The sequence below is a fragment of the Psammomys obesus genome, unplaced genomic scaffold (genome assembly GCF_907164565.1).
Source record: "Psammomys obesus unplaced genomic scaffold, mPsaObe1.curated_primary_1811, whole genome shotgun sequence".
NCBI lineage: Eukaryota > Metazoa > Chordata > Mammalia > Rodentia > Muridae > Psammomys > Psammomys obesus.
Genome location: NW_026591597.1, coordinates 4,108,105 through 4,133,213, shown reverse-complemented (window position 1 = coordinate 4,133,213; position 25,109 = coordinate 4,108,105). Strand labels below are relative to the sequence as shown.

General features: G+C 36.7%; 1 protein-coding gene across 2 annotated transcripts in view; it reads right to left on the bottom strand.

Moving 5' to 3' along the window:
• Nucleotides 1-25,109, bottom strand: part of Gabrg2 (gamma-aminobutyric acid type A receptor subunit gamma2) — a 100,726-nt gene that overhangs the window by 51,638 nt on the left and 23,979 nt on the right. For both annotated transcript variants that reach the window (XM_055610717.1, XM_055610719.1), the window contains exons 2-6: nucleotides 20,625-20,776; nucleotides 18,822-18,889; nucleotides 15,977-16,197; nucleotides 13,494-13,576; nucleotides 10,600-10,737 (exon numbers count right to left, since the gene is read on the bottom strand). In XM_055610717.1, the coding sequence (XP_055466692.1) occupies nucleotides 10,600-10,737; nucleotides 13,494-13,576; nucleotides 15,977-16,197; nucleotides 18,822-18,889; nucleotides 20,625-20,776 (662 nt within the window). The remainder of the gene's footprint in view (nucleotides 1-10,599; nucleotides 10,738-13,493; nucleotides 13,577-15,976; nucleotides 16,198-18,821; nucleotides 18,890-20,624; nucleotides 20,777-25,109) is intronic.

Below are 25,109 nucleotides of genomic sequence, written 5' to 3'. Positions count from 1 at the left end.
CTTAAGAAAGAAATGTATCTATTAGTATTTTTTTTTCTTGTTACGGTGGCAAAATAACAGACAAAAGCAATTTGACTGGAGAAGGGTTCATTTGGGCTCAGAATTAGAAAGTTTAATCCATCATGGTAGGGAAGTTCTGATTGTAAGAGGTTTTTTGTTTTAATTTTTTATTAATTACACTTTATTCACTTTGTATACCCCCTGTGGTTTCCTCCCTCCTCCCTTCCCAATCCCTCCCTTCCTCACCTCTCTGCAACATGCCCCTCCCCAAGTCCACTGATAGGGGAGGTGTTCTTTTCCTTCCTTCTGATCCTAACCTATTAAGTCTCATCAGGAGTGGCTGCATTGTCTTCTTCTATGGCCTGGTAATGCTACTTCCGCCTCAGGGGGGAGGGGGTGGTAATTAAAGAGCAGGCCAATCAGTTCATGTCAGAGACAGTCCCTATTCCTATTACAATGGAACCCACTTGGACACTGAACTGCCATGGGCCACATCTGTGCAGGGGTTCTAGGTTATCTCCATGCATGGACTTTGGTTGGAGTATCAGTCTCAGGAAAGACCCCTGTGCTCAGATTTTTTTGGTTCTGTTGATCTTGTGGAGTTCCTTTCCTCTCCAGATCTTACTGTTTCCCACTTCTTTCATAAGATTCCCTAAACTCTGCCTGAAGGTTGGCTATAAGTCTTAGCATCTGCTTCGATAATATGCAGGGCTGTAAGAGTTTTAAATAGCTGATAGCATTCACACCCTGTCAGAAAGTAGAGAGTGATGAACACTGGTGCTCTCTTCAGTTCCTTCTTCTTCTTCTTCTTCTTCTTCTTCTTCTTCTTCTTCTTCTTCTTCTTCTTCTTTTTTTAAATTTAGTCCAGGACCCTAGGTTACAGATGATGGTACTCATATTTTGGCCTTCTCACTTCAGGTAACTCTGAGTTTGAGCTCAAAAAATAAGTGAAGCAATCTACAGATTTAATGCAATTCCCATCAAATTGCCAACACAATTCTTTACAGACCTGGAAAGAAAAATTCTCAACTTCGTATGGAATAACAAGAAACCGAAAATTGCTAAAACAATCCTCTACAATAAAAGATCTTCTGGAGGTATCTCCATCCCTGATCTCAAGCTGTACTATAGAGCAACAGTTATAAAAACTGCATGGTACTGGCATAGAAACAGAATGGTGGATCAATGGAATCGAACAGAAGACCCAGAAATAAACCCACACACTTACGGACACCTGATCTTTGACAAAGATGCCAAAACCATACAATGGAAAAAAGATAGCATCTTCAACAAATGGTGCTGATCCAACTGGATGTGTACATGTAGAAAAATGAAAATAGATCCATACTTATCACCGTGCACAAAACTGAAGTCCAAGTGGATCAAAGACCTCAACATAAAACCAGACACATTAAATCGACTAGAAAAAAAAGTGAGAAATACCCTAGAACTCATTGGTACAGGAGAAAACTTCCTGAACAGAACACCAACAGCACAGGCTCTAAGAGCAACAATCAATAAATGGGACCTCATGAAATTGAAAAGCTTCTGTAAAGCAAAGGACACTGTCATCAAAACAAAGCGACTGCCTACAGATTGGGAAAAAATCTTCACTAACCCTTTATCTGACAGAGGACTCATATCCAATATATATAAAGAACTAAACAAGCTGAAAAGCAATAAACCAAGTAATCCACTTAAAAAATGGGGAACAGAGTTAAACAGAGAATTCTCGATAGAGGAATATCGAATGGCAGAGAAGCACTTAAAGAAATGCTGAACCTCATTAGCCATTAGGGAAATGCAAATCAAAACAACCCTGAGATTTCACCTTACACCCATCGGAATGGCCAAGATGAAAAACTCAAGGGACAACACATGCTGGAGAGGTTGTGGAGAAAGGGGAACCCTTCTCCACTGCTGGTGGGAATGTAAACTTGTACAACCACTCTGGAAATCAATCTGGCGCTTTCTCAGACAACTAGGAATAGCGCTTCCTCAAGATCCAGCCATACCACTCCTAGGCATATACCCAAAAGAGGCACAAGTACACAAAAAGGACATTTGCTCAACCATGTTTGTAGCAGCTTTATTTGTAATAGCCAGAAGCTGGAAACAGCCCAGATGCCCCTCAACTGAAGAATGGATGCAGAAACTGTGGTACATCTATACAATGGAGTATTACTCAGCAATGAAAAATAAGGAAATCATGAAATTTGCAGGTAAATGGTGGGACCTGGAAAGGATCATCCTGAGTGAGTTGTCCCAGAAGCAAAAAGACACACACGGTATATACTCACTCATATAAACATACAACATAGAATAAACCCACTAAAATCTGTACATCAAACAAACTAAGCAAAAGAGAGGACCCTAACTAAAATGTTCAATCCCCATCCTGAAAGGCAAAGAGGATGGACATCAGAAGAAGAAGAAAACAGGAAACAACCTCGGAACCTGCTACAGAGGGCCTGTGAAAGCCAGAAGAAAACAGGAAACAACCTTGAAACCTGCCACAGAGGGCCTATGAAAGCTTCTGCAGTATAGACTGTCAAAGCAGATGCTGAGCCTGATGGCCAAGTGATGGGCAGAGTGAATGGAATTCTATGTAAGAAGTGGGAAATAGTAAGAGCTGGAGGGGACGGGAACTCCACAAGGAGAGCAACAGAACAAGATAATTTGAACACAGGGAACTTCCCAGAGACTCATACTCCAACCAAGGACTATTCGTGGAGATGACCTGGAACCCCTGCACAGGTGTAGCCCATGGCAGTTCAGTGTCCAAGTGGGTTACATAGTAATGGGAAGAGGGACTGCCTCTGACATAATCTGATTGGCCTGCTCGTTGATCACTTCCCCCTGAAGGGGGAGCAGCCTCATCAGGCCACAGTAGAGGACAATGCAGCCACTTTTGATGTGAACTGATAGACTAAGATCAGAAAGAAGAGGAGAACCTCCCCTATCAGTGGACTTGGGGAGTGGCATGCATGCAGAAAGGGTTGGGAGGGTGGGATCGGGAGGGGAGGAGGGAGGGGCTTATGTGGGGATACAAAATGAATAAAGTGTAATTAATAAAAAAATAAGTGAAGAATAAAAAGGAATTAAATAATAACTAAGTTGAAATTTTTAACAGAAGTTATGCGGGTGCTTCATGACAAGTGTTTCAAACGCATTGTGAACAGAAATGCCCTGTGAAAAGCCCTGCAGAAAGATCTGTGGATAGTAGAGATATAATAATTTTCTCTTTAGTTCACTGTGAAGGCTCTTAGATCCTAAGAATTTAACTTCCTCTATGGAAACCATTTGTTCATTTTATTTTTCATCTCAGAGTGAGAACATGGGAGAACCAAGTTCTGCTTGATTGACACACATACAAAAAAAAAATAGAAAGAATTTGATGGCCAAATTATATGAGAACTAATAATATGAGGACAAAGAATCAATTACTGGTTTAAGCTAGAACACTGAGAAAATACATCAATGAATTCTGTATTACTTATGTTAATTGATGAAACAGATATAGTTTTATCAAAGCAATTGCCAAATTTGGTGGCCTGAAGGGTTAGGGATTGAGGATAAAAGTCTCTATATAAAACTAGGCACTAATTATGTTCTCACAGGGAAATAGAATTCAAGGAAAGAACTTGATGGAATTTTAATAATAGTTGTGATGGTCATAGTAGCTGTTGTGGACTTTTTTTTTCTTTACCAAGGCAGAACCCATTAAATATTTGTACTTGGCTTTCTTTTCCATGTGGATGCTGAGGATTCAAATTCATGTTTCTTTGATTTTCCAGCAAGCATTCTTACCCACTGAATCATCTCCCAGTGTCTCATGTTTTTATGGTAAATAGACTATCCAATAGGTGTTAGACAGGGAATCCATAGTTTTGCTCTGGGCAGTCCTATGACAAGGATGATGCCGATGATGCTGATTTCAGATGTACTGAGAAAATCATATGAATAAGAAGGGGAGAAGCAGTTTTGGAAACTTGAGTGACCAGGATCTAAAGGTATCAAAGAAGGTTCCATATTGCTTTGGGGTGAACACTAGTAAAACAAACAATAAGGAGAATCAGGCATTTGTTTAAGATATATAGTCACAGAAAAGACATTTTGGGTGGGACCTGTGAGAAGATGGTAAGTGTTGTGAGTGTTTGATCCACAGGGCTTCCATGTTGAAAAGGAGAAAACCAACTCCCATGGGCTAAATTTACCACAATATGCACACTGCAGCACATGCACACAAACATACACACACAGAGAAATTAATAAGTGGAATGTACTTTCAAAAAAATGTAGATGACTATGCCATTTGCCCCACAGGCCCCTGTGGAGACTGATATCCCAGTCAAGGACCATGCATGGAGAAGACCTAAAACTCCTGCTCAGATGTAGCCCATAGACTCAGTCTCCAAGTAGGTTCCCTAGTAAGGAGAACAGGGGCTGTCTCTGGCATGAACTTAGTGGCCGGCTCTCTGATCACCTGCCCCTGGGTGGGTTGCAGCCTTTCCAGGCCATAGAGGAAGAGAATGCAGCCAGTCCTGATGAGGTCTGATAGGCTAGGGTCAGAGGGAAAGGGAGCAGGGCCTCTCCTTTCAGTGGACTTGGGGAGGGGCTGAGGGAGGGGGCTACAGCTGGGACACAAAGTGAATAAACTGTAATTAATAAAAAATAAATTTAAAAATAGGCAAAATCATTTCAGGCATATATTAACAGGTAAATTTCGTGACAAGCTGAGAAACTACAGAAAACAATGCTGAAAGTGGCATAATGCTGGGATTTCAAGTATTAGAGAGAATAGTGTTAGTTTGAATGAATTTGTTTCATTCTTGATGTATGCTGGGCTTTTATATCAAGGACTCACAGCACCAGCAGGGGAGCAAATTAGTGTAATAAGTAGTGTCTGGGAGCAGACTCATGAAATTTATACCCTGTACATGCATTAGATCCTCACAAAGAAATGAAACCCTCAAGTCACTGACCAAGATATCAGCATCACTGGTAATTGTAGCTAGTACAGTGATTTGGGGAATTGATACAGCCATTTGCACAGAGTGAATTCTGGACCATGCTGTAGTGTTCAAGACATTTTGTTGCTTTTTGTTTAATTTACAAGGCACACCTTAGAGGAGAGAAGCTGACAGCAGAGACATGCCTTAATAAGCTGCCGACATAGTCCAGATAAGAACAGACAAATTTGTGAACTAGGACAGTGGCAATGGCAACAGAAAGGAGGACAGTTACACAAGAGATTTCAGAGGCACAAGTGCCTTCATGAATCATTAGGTGTGGGAGGCAGTGACATGACTCTGAGTGTTCATGCCTGCCTCATGGGGGCCACAGTGTTGCTGCAGCCAGATAATGAACCGTTAAGAAGAGATGGAGTTTGAAAGGAGGATTCTTAGATCAGGATTCATGATGATGTAGTGACAAAATCGAAGATACTTACTAAGTGCTACACTAATCTACTACCCAGAAAAATATTGTCCTCGAGGGATGGCACACAGATACTGATAGTAAATAAGATGATTCAAGAACGTAAATGCAAGAAGTATGAAGAAGCAATGGCTTAACGGGTGAGGAATTCTTTCCTTTACAAAGTTCTCTACCTTTTCTTATAAAAAGGAGGATACAAGCTTTGGTGCTAATTGTAGTACATTCTACTTTTTCTTCCTCTCTTTCAACATACTCATTTTGGAGGTCACAAATATACATACCTACATTCATAAATATATACATATAATATTTATTTATTAGTTATGCTTTATAGGAATTTCTATTCATAGTAATTGATGCTGACTGCTACTTTTGCTAATTATAAAAAGACATTCATTTAGCTAAAAATACAGAAAGCTAATTTAAAGAAAAATAACACTGAGCATACGGTTTCAAATTCGGCCATGAGGAGCCAGGAACCACTCTGCTCTGTCCTCCCACACAGTTTTCCAGCATTCTAAAAATGAAAAACCATCATTAAAGTAGTACACAGGACTCATCTCCGAAAACATGGGTGTTATCCGATTTTGTAATACACTGGGCATATTTTATGTTAGTTTGATATCAACAAAAATGTATTGGGGTTTGATATAAGTCACCTTTCTCCTAATAATTAAATTAACCTCTTCCTCTAACCAAAATTATAAATAACCCACTGGCCTTACAGAAGGTTTGGATCATGCTATCAAATTATCACATTCATAATGCACTGCATTCCATTCCATGTTGTCTACATCTGTCTATCTCTCTCTTCAGCCAGAACTGTCAGCCTTTCATCAATTATTTATACTGGATTTTCTGGAATTTAAGAAATCAAATTGTTTCAAGAATCAAGCTGCGTTTTTGGTACTAATGCTACTTTTCAGTTCAGGCGTTATTTTCAATGAAACTGTTGAAATCAAAAGACATAGAAAAGCAAAAAGGAAGAACGAGGAGTAGGAAAAATTGTAAATGCTAAATGTAGCCACCCATCATTAAATGAAGTTATTGTGTCAAACTTAGCATTTCCCTTCCCTGTTATTTCTTCAGAGAGATTAATATTCTTATGGAACCTTAGCAATTCTTTCTGTGTGTAAAGAGATTAGATAATTCTCTCTGGTACCTGTATCTTAACAAATGCAAAATCCATGTGACATTGAGAGTTGGGGGTTATTCTAGGAGTTTATGATGCAGAATCAGCCTTCCTGTACCGCCGTTTGTGCTAAACTCCCTCTGGAACAAAATGACTAAACAAAATGTGTGCTAGTCATGAGTTTGTAGATGCTGTTTTAGGGTGCTGGTACAAATATAGAAATGTGAATATACAGCAGAACTTAATCCCAGTTTCTCTTTCTGGAAGAGATAACAACTGGAGATTATTTTTATATTACTTTTATAGAGGAAGGCTTTAGTTCAAAGGTAGTCTTGAGATTTTTTTTTCTGCCTGAACCAAATGAAAAGCAACGTTCTAGTACATGATGATCAGGATTCCTGTGAATGGAGGAACAGAAGGCCACCTTTCTCTGCACTGCTTTGACCTTTGTGCTTACTCAACTAAAACAAAAGATGCTTTAGAGGAAACGGGTAGGAGATGAAAGCCGTGCAAGGATCAGCTGCTTCTTGAGTCTGGAGAAGGGTATGGATTGCTGAGTTCTGAATTTCAGTTTTGTTTAGTTCCTGAATCTATTCATCTCTGAGCAATAGATAAGGCACCTTCCGAATTACTCAGTACAAAAAAAAAAAAAAAAAAAAAAAATTACAGGTACCATTGGAAATCTGATCAACACTTAGGCACATAATTCATGGTTTGCCTTAATATCGATAGCAAGTAAGGAGAGAACATAATGTCTATGTCTGAAATGGGGACGTATTTAACTTGGTATAATTAACATTGAGTTAATGGAAAGCTCTGCACATAGTATGCATTCAGCTTTTCAGAGTTCAAGCAACTTTCACATATGAAATGTTCATCTAAAAAATACACCAAATTTGTTATCATGGAAAATTTTCAACCAATAAAATACCATCTATATTAATTACTTTTATATTACTGTGCTAAGACACTACGACAAAAGTATCTTATCAAAGAGTTTACTAGGAGCTTACAGTTTTAGAGGGAGAGTCTGTGAGCATTATGTTTGGGATTGAGGAAGTTGGCAGGCAGACATTACACTGGAATAGTAACTGAGTGCTTGAATGTCGATATGCTACCTATCATAAGGCAGAGCTACTGGGAATGCTGCAGGCTTTTGAAATCTGAAAGCCTGACCACATGACACACCTTGCATTGGTTAGGGTTACTATTGTTTTGATGAAACACACACACACACACACACACACACACACACACACACACACACAAAAAAAAAAAAAAAAAAAAACCTATTGAGAAGAAAGGATTTGGCTTGCATACCCTTCCATTGAGGGAAGCCAAGGCAAGATATCAAACTAGGCTGGAACCTGGAGGCAGGGGTGGACAAGCCATGGAGGAATGCGACTTATTGGCTTTTTCCTCATGACTTGCTCAGCTTGCTTTTGTACAGCACACTGGACCACCAGCTCACTGACGATACCAACTTTTTTGGCTGGAGCCTCCCAAATATATCGTTATTGTGAAAATGCCCTACAGTCTTGCTTATAGCCCAAACTTATTGAAACATTTTCTCAGTTAAGACTCCTTCCTCTCAGATGGCTTTAGCTTGTGTCAAGTTGACATAAAACTAACTGTCCAGGACATATTTATTCTAACCAGTGTGCACCTTCTGATTTCTTTTTTTTTTTTTTTTTTTTTTTTTTAGATTAGGATCAAATAGAAGGGGAAGAGGACCTCCCCTATCACTGGACTAGGGGAGGAACATAAGGGAAAAGAGGGAGTGAGGGTGGGACTGGAAGGAATGAGGGAGGGGACACAGCCAGGATACAAATTGAATGCATTGTAATAATGATAATAATAAAAAAATTATAAAGAAGGTTTCCCTGCAACATCTGTCTGTTTTCTCTTTGAGCATTTCTTTTTAGTATTGCTGTGAATCACAGAGCGCTCTAAAACACAGCTCAATAATACATGTCTTCTAGAATTCCCCACAATTTTACATTCTGAAATTCATCACCTTACAAGACTTAGTAATATATTTTTGACAGTATTTTATTCATTAGTTATTGGAAGGCACCAGACAGAACTTTTCTTACCTCTAGACAATTACTTTGATTATTTGTCAATTTTAACATCTAATGTTAGACTATTACGGTACTGTTTTTCTTTCCTAGTTTGTTTTGGATACTTTAACTGATTTCGATTTTTTTTTTCCTTTTGTATTTCTGAAACTGGTCTGGACATGTAACTTTACTTCATGAAATGAAAAGGAAAAATGTCACTACTTACCCCTAAATCCTATAAAAGATGATAAAGTTTCACTATTTCAAAGCAAATATTCAGAAATTTAAAAACTGATGTCAAGAAACAGATTGCTAAAATAATCTCATCATTCCAAGATAATCTGAAATGGCTTGTATTTATTAAATAAATTGAATGGATAATTAGTTTGTTTGCGCAACAGAAAACTACAAATCCGGATACAGTCACAGGACTCTTTAAAAAGAATTACATCATCCATGCAATTTATTTGAGGCTAGGAAAAAAGAAATGATTCCTAAGTGTTTACATGAGGCCAGCATGACCTTAATATCTAAATGGGACAAACACATAAAAACAAAGCAGCCACTTCCCATGGGTGACATGCAAAATACTTCCAAAAATATCAACTTGTGCTTTCCTAGATTTACAAAGAACACTAAACTACAAACAAGTGGAGTGTACCAGGTATGTAACATTGTTTCAGACTTAACCAGCTGAGTGTGATGGACTAATACTTAAAAGACAGTACTTACTGCCAAGGCCCACTTAGTGACACCTTCTGATTTCTTAAACAGTTCATCCAACTGGGGACTAAATATTCAAACATGAGTCTATGGTGACCACTCTCATTCAGACTCCCCTGGCATTAAAAGTCAGGAGACTTGATATAAAGATGTTGAATTTCATCTTATCTCAATAATTTAATATTAAGTGGCTTTGTGCCCTTAATAAATGCCACATTACTTTAATATATAATATATATATATATACTTATGTGCATATGTACATATATGTATACATATGTTCATATATATTCATACATATTATACACAACACACATACTCTCAGTGAGTAATACTTTTAATAATATGAAATACTTGAGAAAGTGGTCCTGTGAGAATTTCAGATAATGTCACAGTATCTATAGCTCATGACTGAGTTGTAACTTAAGACAAGTCTACACAATATGTAAAGTTTGTTATCTCATTTCAGCTTTGGAGCCAGCATAAAATTATTAAATTGAAGAGTGATTTGGAGACACAAAATCCACTTGCACACAGGAACTCACAGCCATTGTGATAGTGGCATAGATAGTGGAGGTGAATTTAAAAAAAAAATCCTTTAAATGTAGAACAATTAGCATTCGTAGGCTATGGAGGAGGATTCAAGTTTTGTGTTTTGTTTGCTTCTTTTTGTTTGTTTGTTTTATGATGGCACCTTTGACAGAATAACCTTTGTACATCAGTACAAACCACAATCCCAATACTAGCTGGGTTGCATAAACTGGATGGGGAAAGAAGAAAAAAAGAAGAGTAATCACAAAGTTGAGTGGGAAGGAATGAAATTATGGTGAGGGTGGGAGTCAAGAAGGGTGGATACCTTAAAAAATACATTGCATGAAGTCCTCAGGTACTTAATAAAAGCATTTGTAATGTTGTACTTATTGAAAATGTTGCAATTGCAATATGTTAAGAATCATACTCTCTAAAAGGAAGAAATTAATTTATACCTAATAAATATGTTTGCACAAATTATTGCAATTCATTTGAGAAGTTAGTGCATAAATTAATAAACCATTTTAAATTCAATTTGCCTTAAATTAGTAGAGTACATGTATATTTAGCTTTCTATTAGAATTCCCGGTATCATTTTTGTCTAGGAAATTTATCTGCTCCGAGATCTTTCTGACTGTCATTTACAGATGTGCATCAAACAACTTTGCAAACTTTGTGTGTGAATTAAAATGCTCTTCAAGAGCATCTTACCAGAAGTTGTCTTCACTACTTCAGTGGTATTCCTCAATCCAACAAATGAAAACTGATAGAGCCTCCAAGATCTTGTGTCACCCACTTCAACCGAACTGCGCTTCCACTGATAAACAATTTCTTCACGTGGATAACCATCTACCATGAGATGAAAGCTCACATTAACTATGAAAGTGAATGGCTGGCCATAGGTAGCAACCATCTTCTTTTAACAAGTTGTAAATATTACGGGAGAACAGAACTGAGAGTCATATGGGAACCCTGGACTTGCCCGGTAAATTTGCCTTGCAGAAAATTAACAGAATTTATATCATAATCCTGCTGGTAAAGACTGAAAATAACACAGTCAAAACTGACTTTGAAAAATCACTTTTAATTGATGGGGATGTAAGCAAGAAGTGATGCTCTAGATGTTGTATCCATACATTTTGTCATCTGAGATAAGATTCAAAAGTATTAGAGCAAAATGAAAATTATTAGATATGTAAGATAGTACTTCATTGTGAATAGTTGCCAATAGCTCACGATTTTGAGATTCAATTAAAAATAGAAAACAACAAGAAAGATGCAATAAAGAACTTTCTCCAGTAATTATCCTATATCATGACTATTTATGTTATCAGATATCAACTTGTTCAGTCTCTTGTTTTTTTTTTTTTTTTTTGCTTTTTGGGGAATCAGGAATTGCTAAATAAGTAGCTCATGCTGACCTTGCGTTCATTAACCTCTTATATCTGCCTGATTACTAAGATTACCGGGGTTTTATGTGGCAGACATTAAAGACGAGAAAAATATAGTATTATATCAGGATGCAATTTAGACTCAGGTTTTTGTTTGTTTGTTTTGTTTTTTCGAGACAAGTTTTCTCTGTTTAGCCTTGGCTGTCCTGGACTCACTTTGTAAGCCTGGCTGGCCTCAAACTCACAGAGATTCACTGGCTTCTGTCTCCCAGAGTGCTGGGATTACAGGCCACCACACCTAGCTCTGGACTCCGTTTTAAGATACATGGAAATTAAAATTAAAGCCAGTATGAACAAATACCAAAGGGAACCCAGAAAAAAAGCTTAGGGGAGTAGATGATATTCATGAAAGTAAGATTACACTAATAATCAGGATAAAATAATTGCTATGAGTATGATTTCCCTAGCTGTAATAAGACTTTGTTTTTACTATTTTGTAAAATAATTATTGATAGAGATTATTGTAATTCCTATATCATAGAACTGATAGTCACTGTATATTTTCTAGTTGGAAAATAGCCTTATGAATTAACTGTCAACTGTCCTTTGCCCAGTAAAATAGGAATATAATTAAAAAACAAGGCTGGCAATACAGCTCAGTGGCAGAATGTTTGTCTAGCATGGGCAACATACTGGTTTCACTCTAATGTGAATGGATACATGAATGAATAAGTGAAGAAATAAACATTACTTCAAATGTTTCTATATTAACAATGTTAAGTGAAAAGAACCATTCATTAAAAAATATGAAATTCTGTTTGAATAAAAGTTCTTTGCTTTATACTTTTATTTTATTTTTGGTGATTCTTTGTACACTCTTTTAAAAGAGAACAGAAAGATGACATCTACAGAATTACTGGGGATGTGTAACAGGACACCCTGAAAATGAAAAAAAAAAACATGGTGCCATAAGGGAACACTCTTTGTAGAGTGTAGTTGTGACTGATTTTCTCGGAGACGTAAATGGCATTACATCGTGTGTGGGTTCAGAGGAAAATTGTCAGTTACAACCTGGTGGTATAAATATTTCTTGTTCCTTAGTTTTAGCTGACTCAAAAGTATAGCAGCTCTACTTGGTTAATAACAGACAGGAGAATTTGTCTCTCTAAAAACTAATGTTATTTTATTTAATTGGAGGTAGCTAGTTGTATTACAAAACTAACCAGATTTTTTTTTTTTAAAGAAAGCTGGGAGAGAAAGTTAGATATTCCTATCCGTCACTGAATGATTTTAATTTCTTTCTGAAAATTCTGTCACTTAGTGAAAAGCCATTAAATATAAACAATTTTCCATTAAAAAAAGTTAAGGAAATATCAATTTTATAACTGAACACATCCTAACCAAATAGATAGATATTAAATAAGATAGAATCTGGAAAAATTTCTGATTATGTTTTATGATTATTTGTATCTCTGGAATTAAAGTGATGAACAGATGATCAAGCGTCTTGTCACTAGTCTTTTAAAATTAACTATGGTTATGACTTTATTGATCTTAGGAGTCTCCCTGACTTCATAGAAGAGAAATTATGTTGATGCAAATTTAGGTTAAGATCCATGATTAGTATTTCACATACCCATCCTAATGTGTCTAACTGTCATACCAAAAATAAGGCAGAGATGGATAAGCTAACATAGATGTGGAACAAATAGGAAAACATTTAGAAAACTGAGGCGTGTTTGGTTTCAAGTATCAGTGGAAGTTTTAATATTTATTTTGTTTGTAGAGTTGTCAAAGATACTCTTGGCATGTTATATTATCTGATGAAAATAATAACAATTACTCATTCTCTGATAGTGTTGTCATGCCATGAATTTTTACACTTATTATACCAACAGAACAGTGTTCATGTGAAGTACACTTTGACTAAGATTGGAGGTATAGAATCTATTGAGTCCAGGCCTGCTCTTCGAGTCCTCCTCAATAGTGAGTCTGGGCATCCATTGTCTATTTTCTAAAAGTTTCCCATTTGATCATTTTTTCCAAAGAATGTGTTAATTGGGGCTGTTTGGAATTACAATAAAAGAAAAAGCTTTCAAAATCAATAGCATAGCCCAATGGCACGATGCAGTTTCTATGAGTCATTACATTCATTGACAAGGCAATTAGAATGAACACAGGTGACAGGGCAAACACAGAGAGAATATTACTTACAACTGGAGAACTCCAGGGGGCAGGAGTGTTCATCCATTGGGAAGTTGTGTAATTGCAACTGACACTCAGCATCAATTGTCAGCCTAATTAGAACGACAATAAACATACAGAAAAAAATGCTGACATCGTTTCTAAAATGCACACTGGCAACCTTTCTAGAACAATCTGACATTCTGATGGATAATACAAAGCGATACTCAATGGAAAAAACAATTCAAGTTCCAGGTAAAATTTATTTCTGAGCATAACTTTTCACATAGCAATAAGAACCACTTAATCCACTGCAACTCCATTTATTAAAAAAATATGTGATTATTTGTTTTGTATTTTATCTTATTTATTTTTGCAAATTGACTATACACACTGGAGATTTCTCAGTGAATATATTTAACTTATTTAAGAGAACAAACTGTTTTAGGAACTTAAGCTCATTTAATGTTTGCATCGAAATGAATGCTGACAGTTCTCTGATCTTATCAGCTAATTAACACAAAGCCTTCTGTTGGTAAGAACTTGCTGTTTTTAAAATTGCCATAGGTGGGTTTTAAAAGTGCACAATGGAATTGTGTGCACTTTTACAACAGAAGAGGATTATCTAAAGGCAAACCAGGGAGAGGTTGGGAAAGCCTTCATCAGTGAGTCTGTCTGTACAAGTTAAAGCCTCAAGATGTGCAGTTTCAAGCCCTAGTCTGAGACTCCAGGAGGGAGTTTAAATTTAAAAGTGTCCAGATGTTCTGACCACCTTTGGAGAGTTGTGGAAAACTATCACTGTCATGGTGATAGTTGGTAGTTTTCAAAATGTTCATGTTCTTGATCTGCATTTTTTTACAACCTACAATACCACTGCTTAAGTGATAAGATTGTTATTTTATAAAATTTAATTTAAATGGTGCTCCAATTAACATAATTTTTAATTTGGGACAGTTTAGGGGTTGGGTATAATAGAGAAGTTAATGATCATTCTGTAAATCTTTACTTGTCTCTGAGGCCTGGATGAAGAGAATTACTTCCATATTAAGAAAGTGCTGTTATGGCTCCAAATTACCTGAACTTATTCAAGGTCACCTGACCAGGACATAGTTATGATTTATCCTTAGACTTTTCACTCTTCACAACTGAAATCTTTAATCATTGCCTCTTTACGATTATTCTTTAAAGAATAGCTTGGCTTTATTCACAAATGAGATTTTAATTAAATTTGATTTTATTAGAATTGTCTTTCAAAGTTAAAGGGATGTAATTATAATTAAAGATAATACAGATAAATTGCAGATATAAATATCGATTCAGAAATAATAAATAGCTCTGCAAGCACATGCATATATGTATTGAGACACTTCTAGCCCAGATAGGCTACTAAGTTAAAAATCATCTTTCTTTCTCTATATATACATACATTGTTTCACGCCTTAGGCAGATCATAATTGACACTTCAAGGAGGCTTCTATAATTGAACACTGTAGTGGGTTCTCAAATTAATAAACTCAAAAATGACTACAACATTAAAAAATGAAAACAAGGCTTGAAGTAGGGTGAATGATGGCATATCTCAAGCCACAGTGTGCTCTGATTTATCATACAGACTTTGATTTCCACATTTCTAATTCTAGTCATTACCTTATCAGTAATTTAATAAATTACCAATGAATCTAAAATAGGTGCAATGGCTTTCTTTTGCAATTGGAGCTGTTTTTCTCATTAATTGATCTAACTCCGGTAAAGCTTTCAAATCATTTGAAATTATTATGGCTTATATGTTTAATTTTAAGCATTATGAGAAATAAATATATTTTATTAGTACTGCAACATGCCAATATGGATGTATATTATTTATATTTTATAATATACAAATAAATTTTACATATATCATGCCCCAAGGTTAGCATTGTGCCTGTCATTAATTGCATCTCTAACAAATGTGTGGGGTGAGAGAACTTGTTAGGTAGAGAACCATTAGAGTTCATAGAGTTCATAGACATTAAAGAGTGGGAGGTAAGTTAGTGGGAAGTAGGGAGAAGTGGATATGGCACAAGGAGTGTGCCAGGTTCACTATTGTGGAGCAATCCAAACTCCCAGGCATTTAAGAGATACTTAAATGGGGTTCAGTTGCCCTATAATACAGGAAGGAGCCTAAAAATGGCTAATGGTAAATTTTGTGAAAATACAGTAACTTCACCTTTGCTGAGATTTTACATTTGTTTTCACTAAATACATTTAAATGAAAATATAACAGGGGTAATATCATGCTCGTTGCAGAAAAAAGAACTTTTGATGTGTGTTCTAGAGTCAAGTCCATTCTCATATACTGTCCAATAAGTTCTGTACATAGAAATTTTACAGTTACCCTAGTTTAAACTATAGCAAGATGGAAAGCAAAACACCACATGTTTCCTTTTCTTTCCATCACTCCTTCCTTCCTAAAAGCATGGGGTTGCTTTTGTCATTTTATTTCTAACAAATATCTCTTTTTCCCCAAGTAATACCTTAAGGTGTAGAGAACTCGACCATCATTCCAAATTCTCAGCATCCTGTTGGGAGTGGTGATCCAGTGAGCATCAGCCTTTTTGGAGTTCCTGAAGAAAGTGTCTGGAATCCAGATTTTCCCCACCATATTGCTATTCAACCGGAGAACTTTAATGGTACTGTTAAATTTCAAACGTCTGTCATACCAGGTTTGGGCAAAAAAAATGTCAATTGTATATTCCTGTTTTAAAAAGAACAGAAGATTTAGAGTGTTTGTGTTTCTCAATTTTGTGCTCATTGCCAATGTAAGACAACCCTGTTTTGGCTTGGAAGTCTGAAACAAACAGTAGCTTTGGTGATGAGATCGCTACTTTATCTGTTTTTCACATCCGTTTCACACAGTGATTATTTCTGACCAAATAGTCAATCCTTGGTAGTAAACAGTTTCCTTCACACATATCTAAAGCAGGAAGACAGCTCCTGTGCGAGGAGAGGCGAAAGTGGGTGCATCCCTCTTCACTGTAGGAAGTTTAGTGTTATGTCTCTGTGTCTCAGATACCAATAGCAAATCTTCCATTCCATCCTAACCCCCACTAAATATTGCTACTTGTTTCCTAGTAGACTAAATGCCCCAGCTTCACTATTGTAGAGTAAACTAAAGTTCCATGCATTCAATAAGTACTTAAATGCAGATTTTGAATGTTCAGCCTTATAATAAAAGAAGGATTCTAATGATGGCAAATGGTCACCCTTATAAAAATACAAAATACATAAAATGCTTTACCCCTCACAGATAGGGAAAGTGAAAAACACCTTACTAGAATTTATGATTGTTTATTCCATTTCTCTAAATGAGATAAAAATAATTAAAGTGCTTACTTAACTTAGCTATCCAAGTCTTTTAATTATAAGTTAATTAGAATAAAGTGATTTTATTAAAACATTAGTAGTGATTCATATGCTGAATTAATCTCTCTCATTGAACATGTTTCTTAAATGTCATAATAATAGGTGAATGCCATGATTCACCTATCAAATATAAGGCAAAGAACAGCATGTACTTCATGAAATCCAGACCTATAGAACTGGAGGCAGCACACGGAAGAACAGCTGTGGCTGCTGCATTTGCAGGCAGTCTTGAGGGAAAAAACACTTAACTGTATGGTCTCTGTTAACCTCATGTTAAAAATGTACAAAAAAAAAAAAAACTAAAAATGTCTTCAAGATCTAGGATACTTGGATTCTTTGCCTTTTGACTTCATCATCAGTATTACAGTTGCTGATTAAAAATTTAGAAAAAAGCAAAACAAAACAAACAAAAAACACGTCCTGCTGTTGCCATTATGTATGGTTTTGTTTTTCCCTTGTCTTATTTTGGTGGGATTCTTCAGCACTCCAGCAACACTTACTCTGGGTCAGTTCTTGGCTAAATCCTTCTCACTTGTCAGTTCATTTAGTAAACCACTTTAGGTCAATAACGTAAAGAATCAACTGTCGTAACAACATACAGTATCTTGAATTATATGGTCACACCCCCCCCCATGGTTCCAAATAACCATCCTTGTGCCTTGCATCGCTTATACCTTGATTTCAATCAGATGATGTAAAATAGGAAGAGCAGAACAAAAACGATGCAGAGTTCTTAGAATAGGGATGTCTCAGGAGAGCCTCCTTTGTTAGCTAGTACTCCACTCTCCGTTTTCTGCTTAAGAGCATGAGGGACCAGGGGCAGCAGTGATTCTTAAGGACTACATTTCACATCCGGCTGCTTTCACACTGCTCTGCACTCTTCTTACCTACCACCTTCTCCTGGGTCTCACTGTGGAGACCACAGTGCATGCCCTACCAACTCGTGCAGAGCTTAGTTCTCTTGCTGGACAATTTTAAGTAATGGGAGAACCGCCAATTTTATGAACTCTTCTTCAACTATTTAACTCTGAGTTTAAAAAATGACATGCGCAATAAATTTGGACATATTTTAGAACCAAACAAATTGAAAACGAAAATGCAAAGGTCTTAAAAGCCAGCATTTCACAGAACTAAAGGACAGTTTCCAGAGACCATCATTTTGATCCAAAGCGAAGTTCTGCATTTCAATACACTGCCAGCAAGGACAAAGCTAAATTATTACTTACACACTGTCTTTAAATATTTATACTTTGTGTCAGAATGCTAAGGTTGTAACATCTGAGAATTATTTTCATGGTTATGTAAGTAGTAAGAATCACTGTAATTTTATGTCATTCTATCTGTGTCTCTATACCAATATAGCTTAAAATAAATTTATTTTTTCATGGTAAATACCAATTTTAATTTATAAAATCACCATAATTCATTATATTATACTATACTATGCTGTGTATTGAAATAGTATTTTTCTGCTGTTATTTTAACATTTGTTTTTTTTACTATATTTACCATATTATTTATATTAAAATATACTATAAGTCTGTTCCCTTATAGTATCATATAGTTTTTCAATCTAGTTTTTCATATCCTATTTGGCTAAAAATATTGTAAATACGCAATATTTGTTCTGAGAAACACTTGAGTTTGAAGCAAACTATTATTTCTATATCATTCATCTTAGAAAATGTAGAGGAATTTCATTTTTTATTGTAGGCAGCACTTGACAGGTATACCATGATAGTTGAATCAATATTATATCACAATTACAAATATTAATTTCACATATAACCATGTTTGATTTTTATGACCAAAATCTTCAAATCTTAAACAACTTCAATACATGGCAAAAAATAGGACTATAATATTGTCTTTTCCTTTCAAAATCTTGATTCCCTTTAGATATGTGTCACTTATTATTCCCAAACTAAACATAGACAATTAAAATACATAACTCACCATATTGATAGCATTCACTGGACCAATGCTGTTCACATACATATCTGTGTGAATTAACGTTGGTTTCACTGCAAGGAAAATTGTTAGAATATGTGTTTGTTTTTGCCAGAAACAAAATTGTATTTATTTGGTCTGTTTCTTAGCCTAGGCTCACTTAGCTACATTAGAAATGATTTATTCACAACTAGCTTGGTACTGGTAAATATTGACATTTCATAACAATTTTGTTTTTTAAAGATATTTCTCTTTTAAGCATGTTGTTTTGAAAAACAGTATAGTAGACACCAAGAAATGTTTCCTTCTGTTTGCTTTTCTACAATGATCTCTCAGATATCCTGAATTTCATCACTTGTTTTCCTCCAAGTACTAAAATCTGCTTTTGCCTCCTGACCCCATTTGACTGATGTATATAGGAAAGTGATTAATGAGTGGCAGGGGAACTTAAGGTTTTAAAACAGAAACAACAATAATGTAACAACTTAAGGTTTTGACAGAAACAACAATAATGTAACATTATTGTTGATATTTTTATTACCAACTCTGCTCTCACACATCTCTAGCCAACACCAAATCAAAGTCTTCCCCAATGACATTTTCAGTGCTGTAACTGTGGATAGAAGAAAACTCTAAGAGAGCCTACTACACACCCATCTGTCAGACAGGACTAATATTTAAAAAAAAAAAATAGGTTGTGTAACATTCAAAACCAAATGACTGTGACTTATCTTAATTTACCATTTAATGAGCAAAAGATACGTGAGATGGTTCTGGGCTTCATTTCAAGCACATTTTATTTTCTCATATATATATATATATTTTTTTTTTTTCATGTTCCTTGAAAGTACCATGACCAAACTCTCTATAGCAAATGGAATTCTTCATCAACATTGACATCCACATCCTTGCCTTCCTGTGAGTGAGGTTACTTTCCTGTCTCTTGACCTTGGGGTTGGTGAATCTTACTTAGACACATAATATCTAGACAAAAGTGAATGGGCCAATTCTAAGTTCAAACATTAAGCCTTATGATATTTGACCCTCTCTCTTTTTCTTTTCTGTTACTATGAAGTTTTCTCTTAGCTCGGGTGCTGACTCTGTAGTATAATAAGAGGCTATCAGACCCTGCTTAGCTTAGCCCAGTTTGGCCCATCTGTCAGTGTGGTGCCAAATAGTGCTTATTGCTAACGCCGCTACTAAAATTTTCATCTGGTTGCTATATACTTATATTTATCCAATAACCTTTCCTCTAGTCTTCATTTTTTTCTCTTCTCTCTGGTGCTATTACATAAAAAGTTGCCACTTTTTAAAATAAAATCTTTAAAATACCGAGGAAAATATCTAGAAGATTTTAAGCTTCACCATTGCAGTCTCAGGCTTGACTTCGACTTATATGCTTTTTCTTTCTCTCTCTCTCTTTTTGGAGGGTTTTTTTTTTTTTTTTGGTTGTTGTTGTTGTTTTTGTTTTGTTGTTGTTTTGGTACTTGTTAGTGGCTCTGTTTTGTTTGTTTGTTTGTTTGTTTGTTTCAAGACGATGTTTCTCTGTGTAACCCTTCCTGTCCTAGAACTCATTCTCTACACCAGAGTGGACTCAAACTCAGCGATTCAGATGCTTCTGCCTCTCTAGACTTGGCATTAAAGGCATGTGCCATCACTTCCAGGCATGCCTTTTCTTTATATTGAAAATTATAATATTATAATTTACATCTTTCTGGTTCTTGAAATATGCTGATATATTTTTGTAATTAAGTAACTAGATCTGGTGCAAGCCCCTTCTACAGCTCAGAACCCAAAGCTTCTCCATACCTCCTATATCAGGGCGAAGTTTGTTGTCATACCCTTCCAGCAGGTTGTTTAAGATGACAGTGACATCGCCCTCAGGAACTTTTGGAGTCAACACCCATGTTTTATTGGAAGCATAGTCTTCATAATCATCATCTGATTTTTGGCTAGTGAAGCTAAGAAAACAAAAATACCGGTCACAAAACACATAGATCACTCGTGGTTGATTTCTACCATAAACAAGCCAGAGTAAAACAGGAATGAGGCAGGATAGGAATGTAGAAACACAGCAAAAGGTTTACCTGATGTTTACTCTAACCAAGTAAACTGCGCAGATGGAGATCAAAATATATTAAAAGTTTCCTCCAGTTTTCCAGAGTACTCTGCCCTCCCATCTATATTTAAGCCATGAGTTGTCATTTATTTTCACATTTCCATATTTGATGTTCTTCTCACCCACCTGCCCAACCTCACAAAGAACATTTAAAAAAAATGTGAACATGATATTTAAATTTTGTTTTAGTGCTGCTGCTGCCTAATAATTTTGCCCTGATGTCTCCTTCTTACTCCTTTGAGAAGTGAACTTATTCCAACCTATTAATGAAAGTAAGATGGTGATAATTAGATTCACTCCCACAGTCCTCAGACCAGCCCCTCCTCCCCCGGTTGAGTCACTGAGGAGAGTTCAGGCTTACTGCCTTTTTCTGTCCTCAGGCTACACGATGTGTATTTTCTCCATGTCCTTGCTCTGAAGACTAGAGTCATCCATTTATCTTTAGTTGTTAAGAGACTGGCACTATGAAGAAAAATGCAGTAGCAGACTTTAGTTCTCCCTTTGTCACAGCAACAGTCACTAAGCTGGAACATCACAGGGATGCCGGATGTGCTGTAGTCATGTGGATAAAACTGTTTTGATTGGTCAAATAGTCACAGGAGTATAAGCTGTCAGTATTGTATGCTGAAACCTGTTGGGAATATAAGTGAGGAATGGATTTGGAAGATGAAATTGAACCTAGTGATTTTTATCTTCCCTGCTCCATGTTCTAGCCCCTTCTCTCCCACCTGAAAAATTATCGTATTTTTCCAGTTCTAGGAAAATGTAAGTTTTTTCCAGACTTTTTCCATTTACTTTTATTAGCACTTCAGAAATTTGTACTTTGAGATAAAATGTGGGGATTGTGAAAAGTTAATCTACGAAGACTCACAAACCATCCTTAGCTTTAGTTTTATTTTCCTAATTTGAGATAGAATGGACATTGTTACATAGTAGATAGCCATTCTGAACTGAATGTATATAGTTTTATAATTTTTATTAAATTTATTTGGGGAGGTTTTTTAATTAGGGGTAGGAAAGTATGTCATGGCACACTGTGGTGGCCAGTGCTTGTGGGAACATCAGAAAACAACTCATGGTAGTCTGTTTTCCCCTTCTGCTGTGTGGTTGCTGGGATCAAGCTAGAGTCAGGAGGTAGAGTGGCAGAAGGCCGTACCTGCTCAGATATGTGTTTTCTCCTCATGTCAAATTTCACCTTCCTTCAATCATACCAATTACGGAAATACTTATAGACCCCACATGGAGAAATAAAACATTTGTATGTAATTTAAATACATGCGTATGTGTATATGTACACATGTAATTTAAATACATGTGTATATGTATCATTGTAAATATGCGTATACACATATACAGAAAATAGACAATCAACAATACGTAGGTGTCCAAAAGTGTAGGAAAATGGTGACTACGTTTTTTAATGTTGTAGAAAAGGAAGAAGGTGATGTTTGCAGAGTCAGCACTAACATCACCTATTTCTTTTCTACCAACATTAAAGGCTCAGTCACCACTATCCTACGGTTTTTGACATCTACATATTGTCAGTTAACTATGAAGGTAAGGTTAGTTTACAGAAGGAAGCAACGTGTTTGAAAGTGACTACTTGATGGGTAGACCAAGTGAAGAAGCACATAAAGATTTGGCAGAATGAGTCAGAGATAGGGAGTGCCCAGCTCTCTGGAGAACAGGACAGGAAAGAAAGCCTACTTAAGAGCAGCACAGAGACAGACCCCAATCTGACAAGGTCTCTGATGCATGGTTTTAGATCACTTCACCCTGGGCATGGCTGCCTTGCCATAACATTGTGAAAGAGGAATTGCACAGTCCTGATGAGTCTGGATGTGCTGGGGTGGGTTTGCAGTGGTGAGGGTCTCCAATTTCTGAGAGGTAGGGGGATGAGGGATGGACAGAGGGGAAGGACCAGGAGGAGAGGAGAGAGGGGGCTAACACTGATTATGTAAAGTGAATAACCAATTAAATTTAAAAAACATAGAAAGGAAAACAAGATCAGCGCAGAGGAAAAAGAGAGTTTTCTTTTTTACTGAGACAGTTTTACCAAGAGAGGTTGCAGAGAGAACAAGTTAGACAAAGGTGAAGACAAAAAGACCAGAGAATGAGAAGGAGCCAGAAGATTTAAACATGTTGTCAGAATTAGTTTAATGTCCTGAAGAGCAATTCAATCAGAAGCCAAGACGAACCAGGTTGAATCAGTCAGAGGAGTTGGGGCCAGAACAGCTGAGTTGAACCAGTCAGTGAGAGTTCAGAAGGAGCTTTAAAAAGCTCTCATCTCATCCGCTCATCAAAACTGCTTTTACAGTTGATCACCATAACCACATGATAAGGCTTTTTTTTTTTCAGTTTAGATGCACGTGCGTACTTTTTTGTATTGTTTGTTATTATTAGTTACATTTTATTAACTCTGTATCCCAGCTGTAGCCCCCTCCCTAATTCCCTCCCAATCCCACCCTCCCTCCCTCAGCTTCTCCCTGCCCTTTGACAAGTCCATGGAATGGGGAGGACCTCCTCCCCTTTCGTCTGGTCCTGTCTTATCAGGTATCTTCAGGGCTGGCTGCGAACTCCTCCTCTGTGGCCTAGCAGAACTGCTCCTCCCTTGATAAGGCTTTTATGGCTAAAGATACCACACATTTTTCCCATACTGATCTGCCAGGCAAGATATGCCTACTGCTACAGTAATGCACCTCTGTTTACCAGTTACTCTTTTGGGATAACTGCATGTTTTCTGATTGATTTGTGGTCTTCTCCTCTAGGAGGGGATTCCTCATACCATATTCCTTGTCAAAAGTCCATTGCTTGGAAGTGACAGGTCATAGAGCGGAAACTAATATTGCTGTTTCCATAAGTTGTGAAACTGTTTCCTGAAGATTATGTTTACACCCACAGACCTAGACTGCTCTCAACTCTGGTCAAAGACACTTCTTTTCCCAGTAGCAGTAGTTAGTGCAGAAACTCACAATTGGTCATCAAATGGAGAAAGTGATTATAAATGTTTGGCTTTGAGCACAATATATTTGTTAACAACCTTCCCACCCACTATCCCAGAGCCTGCTAAGGAAACATCACAGAAGAAAGGGAAAAAAAAAATTAAAAAAAGTGAAAGCTGGAAGATGATCCCACAGAGACTGATAAATCAACCAAGCACCATGCATGGAGAGGACCTAGACTCCCTGCTTAGATGTAGTCCTTAGGCAGCTCAGTCACCATGTGGGTTCCCTAGTAAAGAGAGCAAGGACAGTCACTGGCATGAACTCAGTTGCCTGAAGGGGTGCCCTTACTAAGACACAGAGAAAGAGGATCCAGACAGTCCTGATGAGACCTGATAGGCTAGGTTCAGATAGTAGGGGAGGACCTCCCCTATTAGTAGACAAGGGCAGGGATATAGAGAGGAAGGAGGGAAGGAGGGTAGGACCAAGAGAAGATGAGTGTAGGGGCCACAGCTGGGATACAAAGTGAATAAATTATAATTAATAATAATAATAATGAAAAAAAGAAAAAAATAAAAAGAGTGTGAAAGCTGGAGGATGAGAAGAAGGGCTGTGAAATTTGTTTTTGTTTTTTCTGGAAATTACATGGCTATCTATAACAATCATGAACTCACAGAAGCTGTGGTTTCCTACGTATAACCAAGCCCTCTAAAATGCTAGCATAGATGGGGGGAGGATCTAATGAAGCCCTGGCTCTGAAGTGCTATTGTCAATTGATAACAACCGAGGAAGGAAGTCTCATTTTTGTTTGGTGATACAGCACCTGCTAAGTTGTCTATGCTCCAGTGGATGGCCTCATAGCCAAAGGTAGGCAATTACTTAAAAAAAAAAACAAGTTAACATGAAGTTAGGAAGGGAATGTATGTAAGGGGGGGTTCCAGCGTGAATAAAAAGGGGAAGGATGGGTGAATATGATCTTATATTATTGTATACATATATAAAATTCTCAAGCAATGAAGTTTTTGGAAGCATGGAAATGATGTAAATATAATAAAAACATCTATGATTCTCAAACAAAAAATGTATAAAAAACAAAATACATGAACAAAGCATGTACCAAAAACACCATTTTACATTTTGTGTTTTAATGACGATAGCTGCTTCAGACAAGTGTTTGTTCCGGAGCGTCTTCCTTGGATGGGATAGGGCAGTACTGTTTTCCCTGATTTCCAA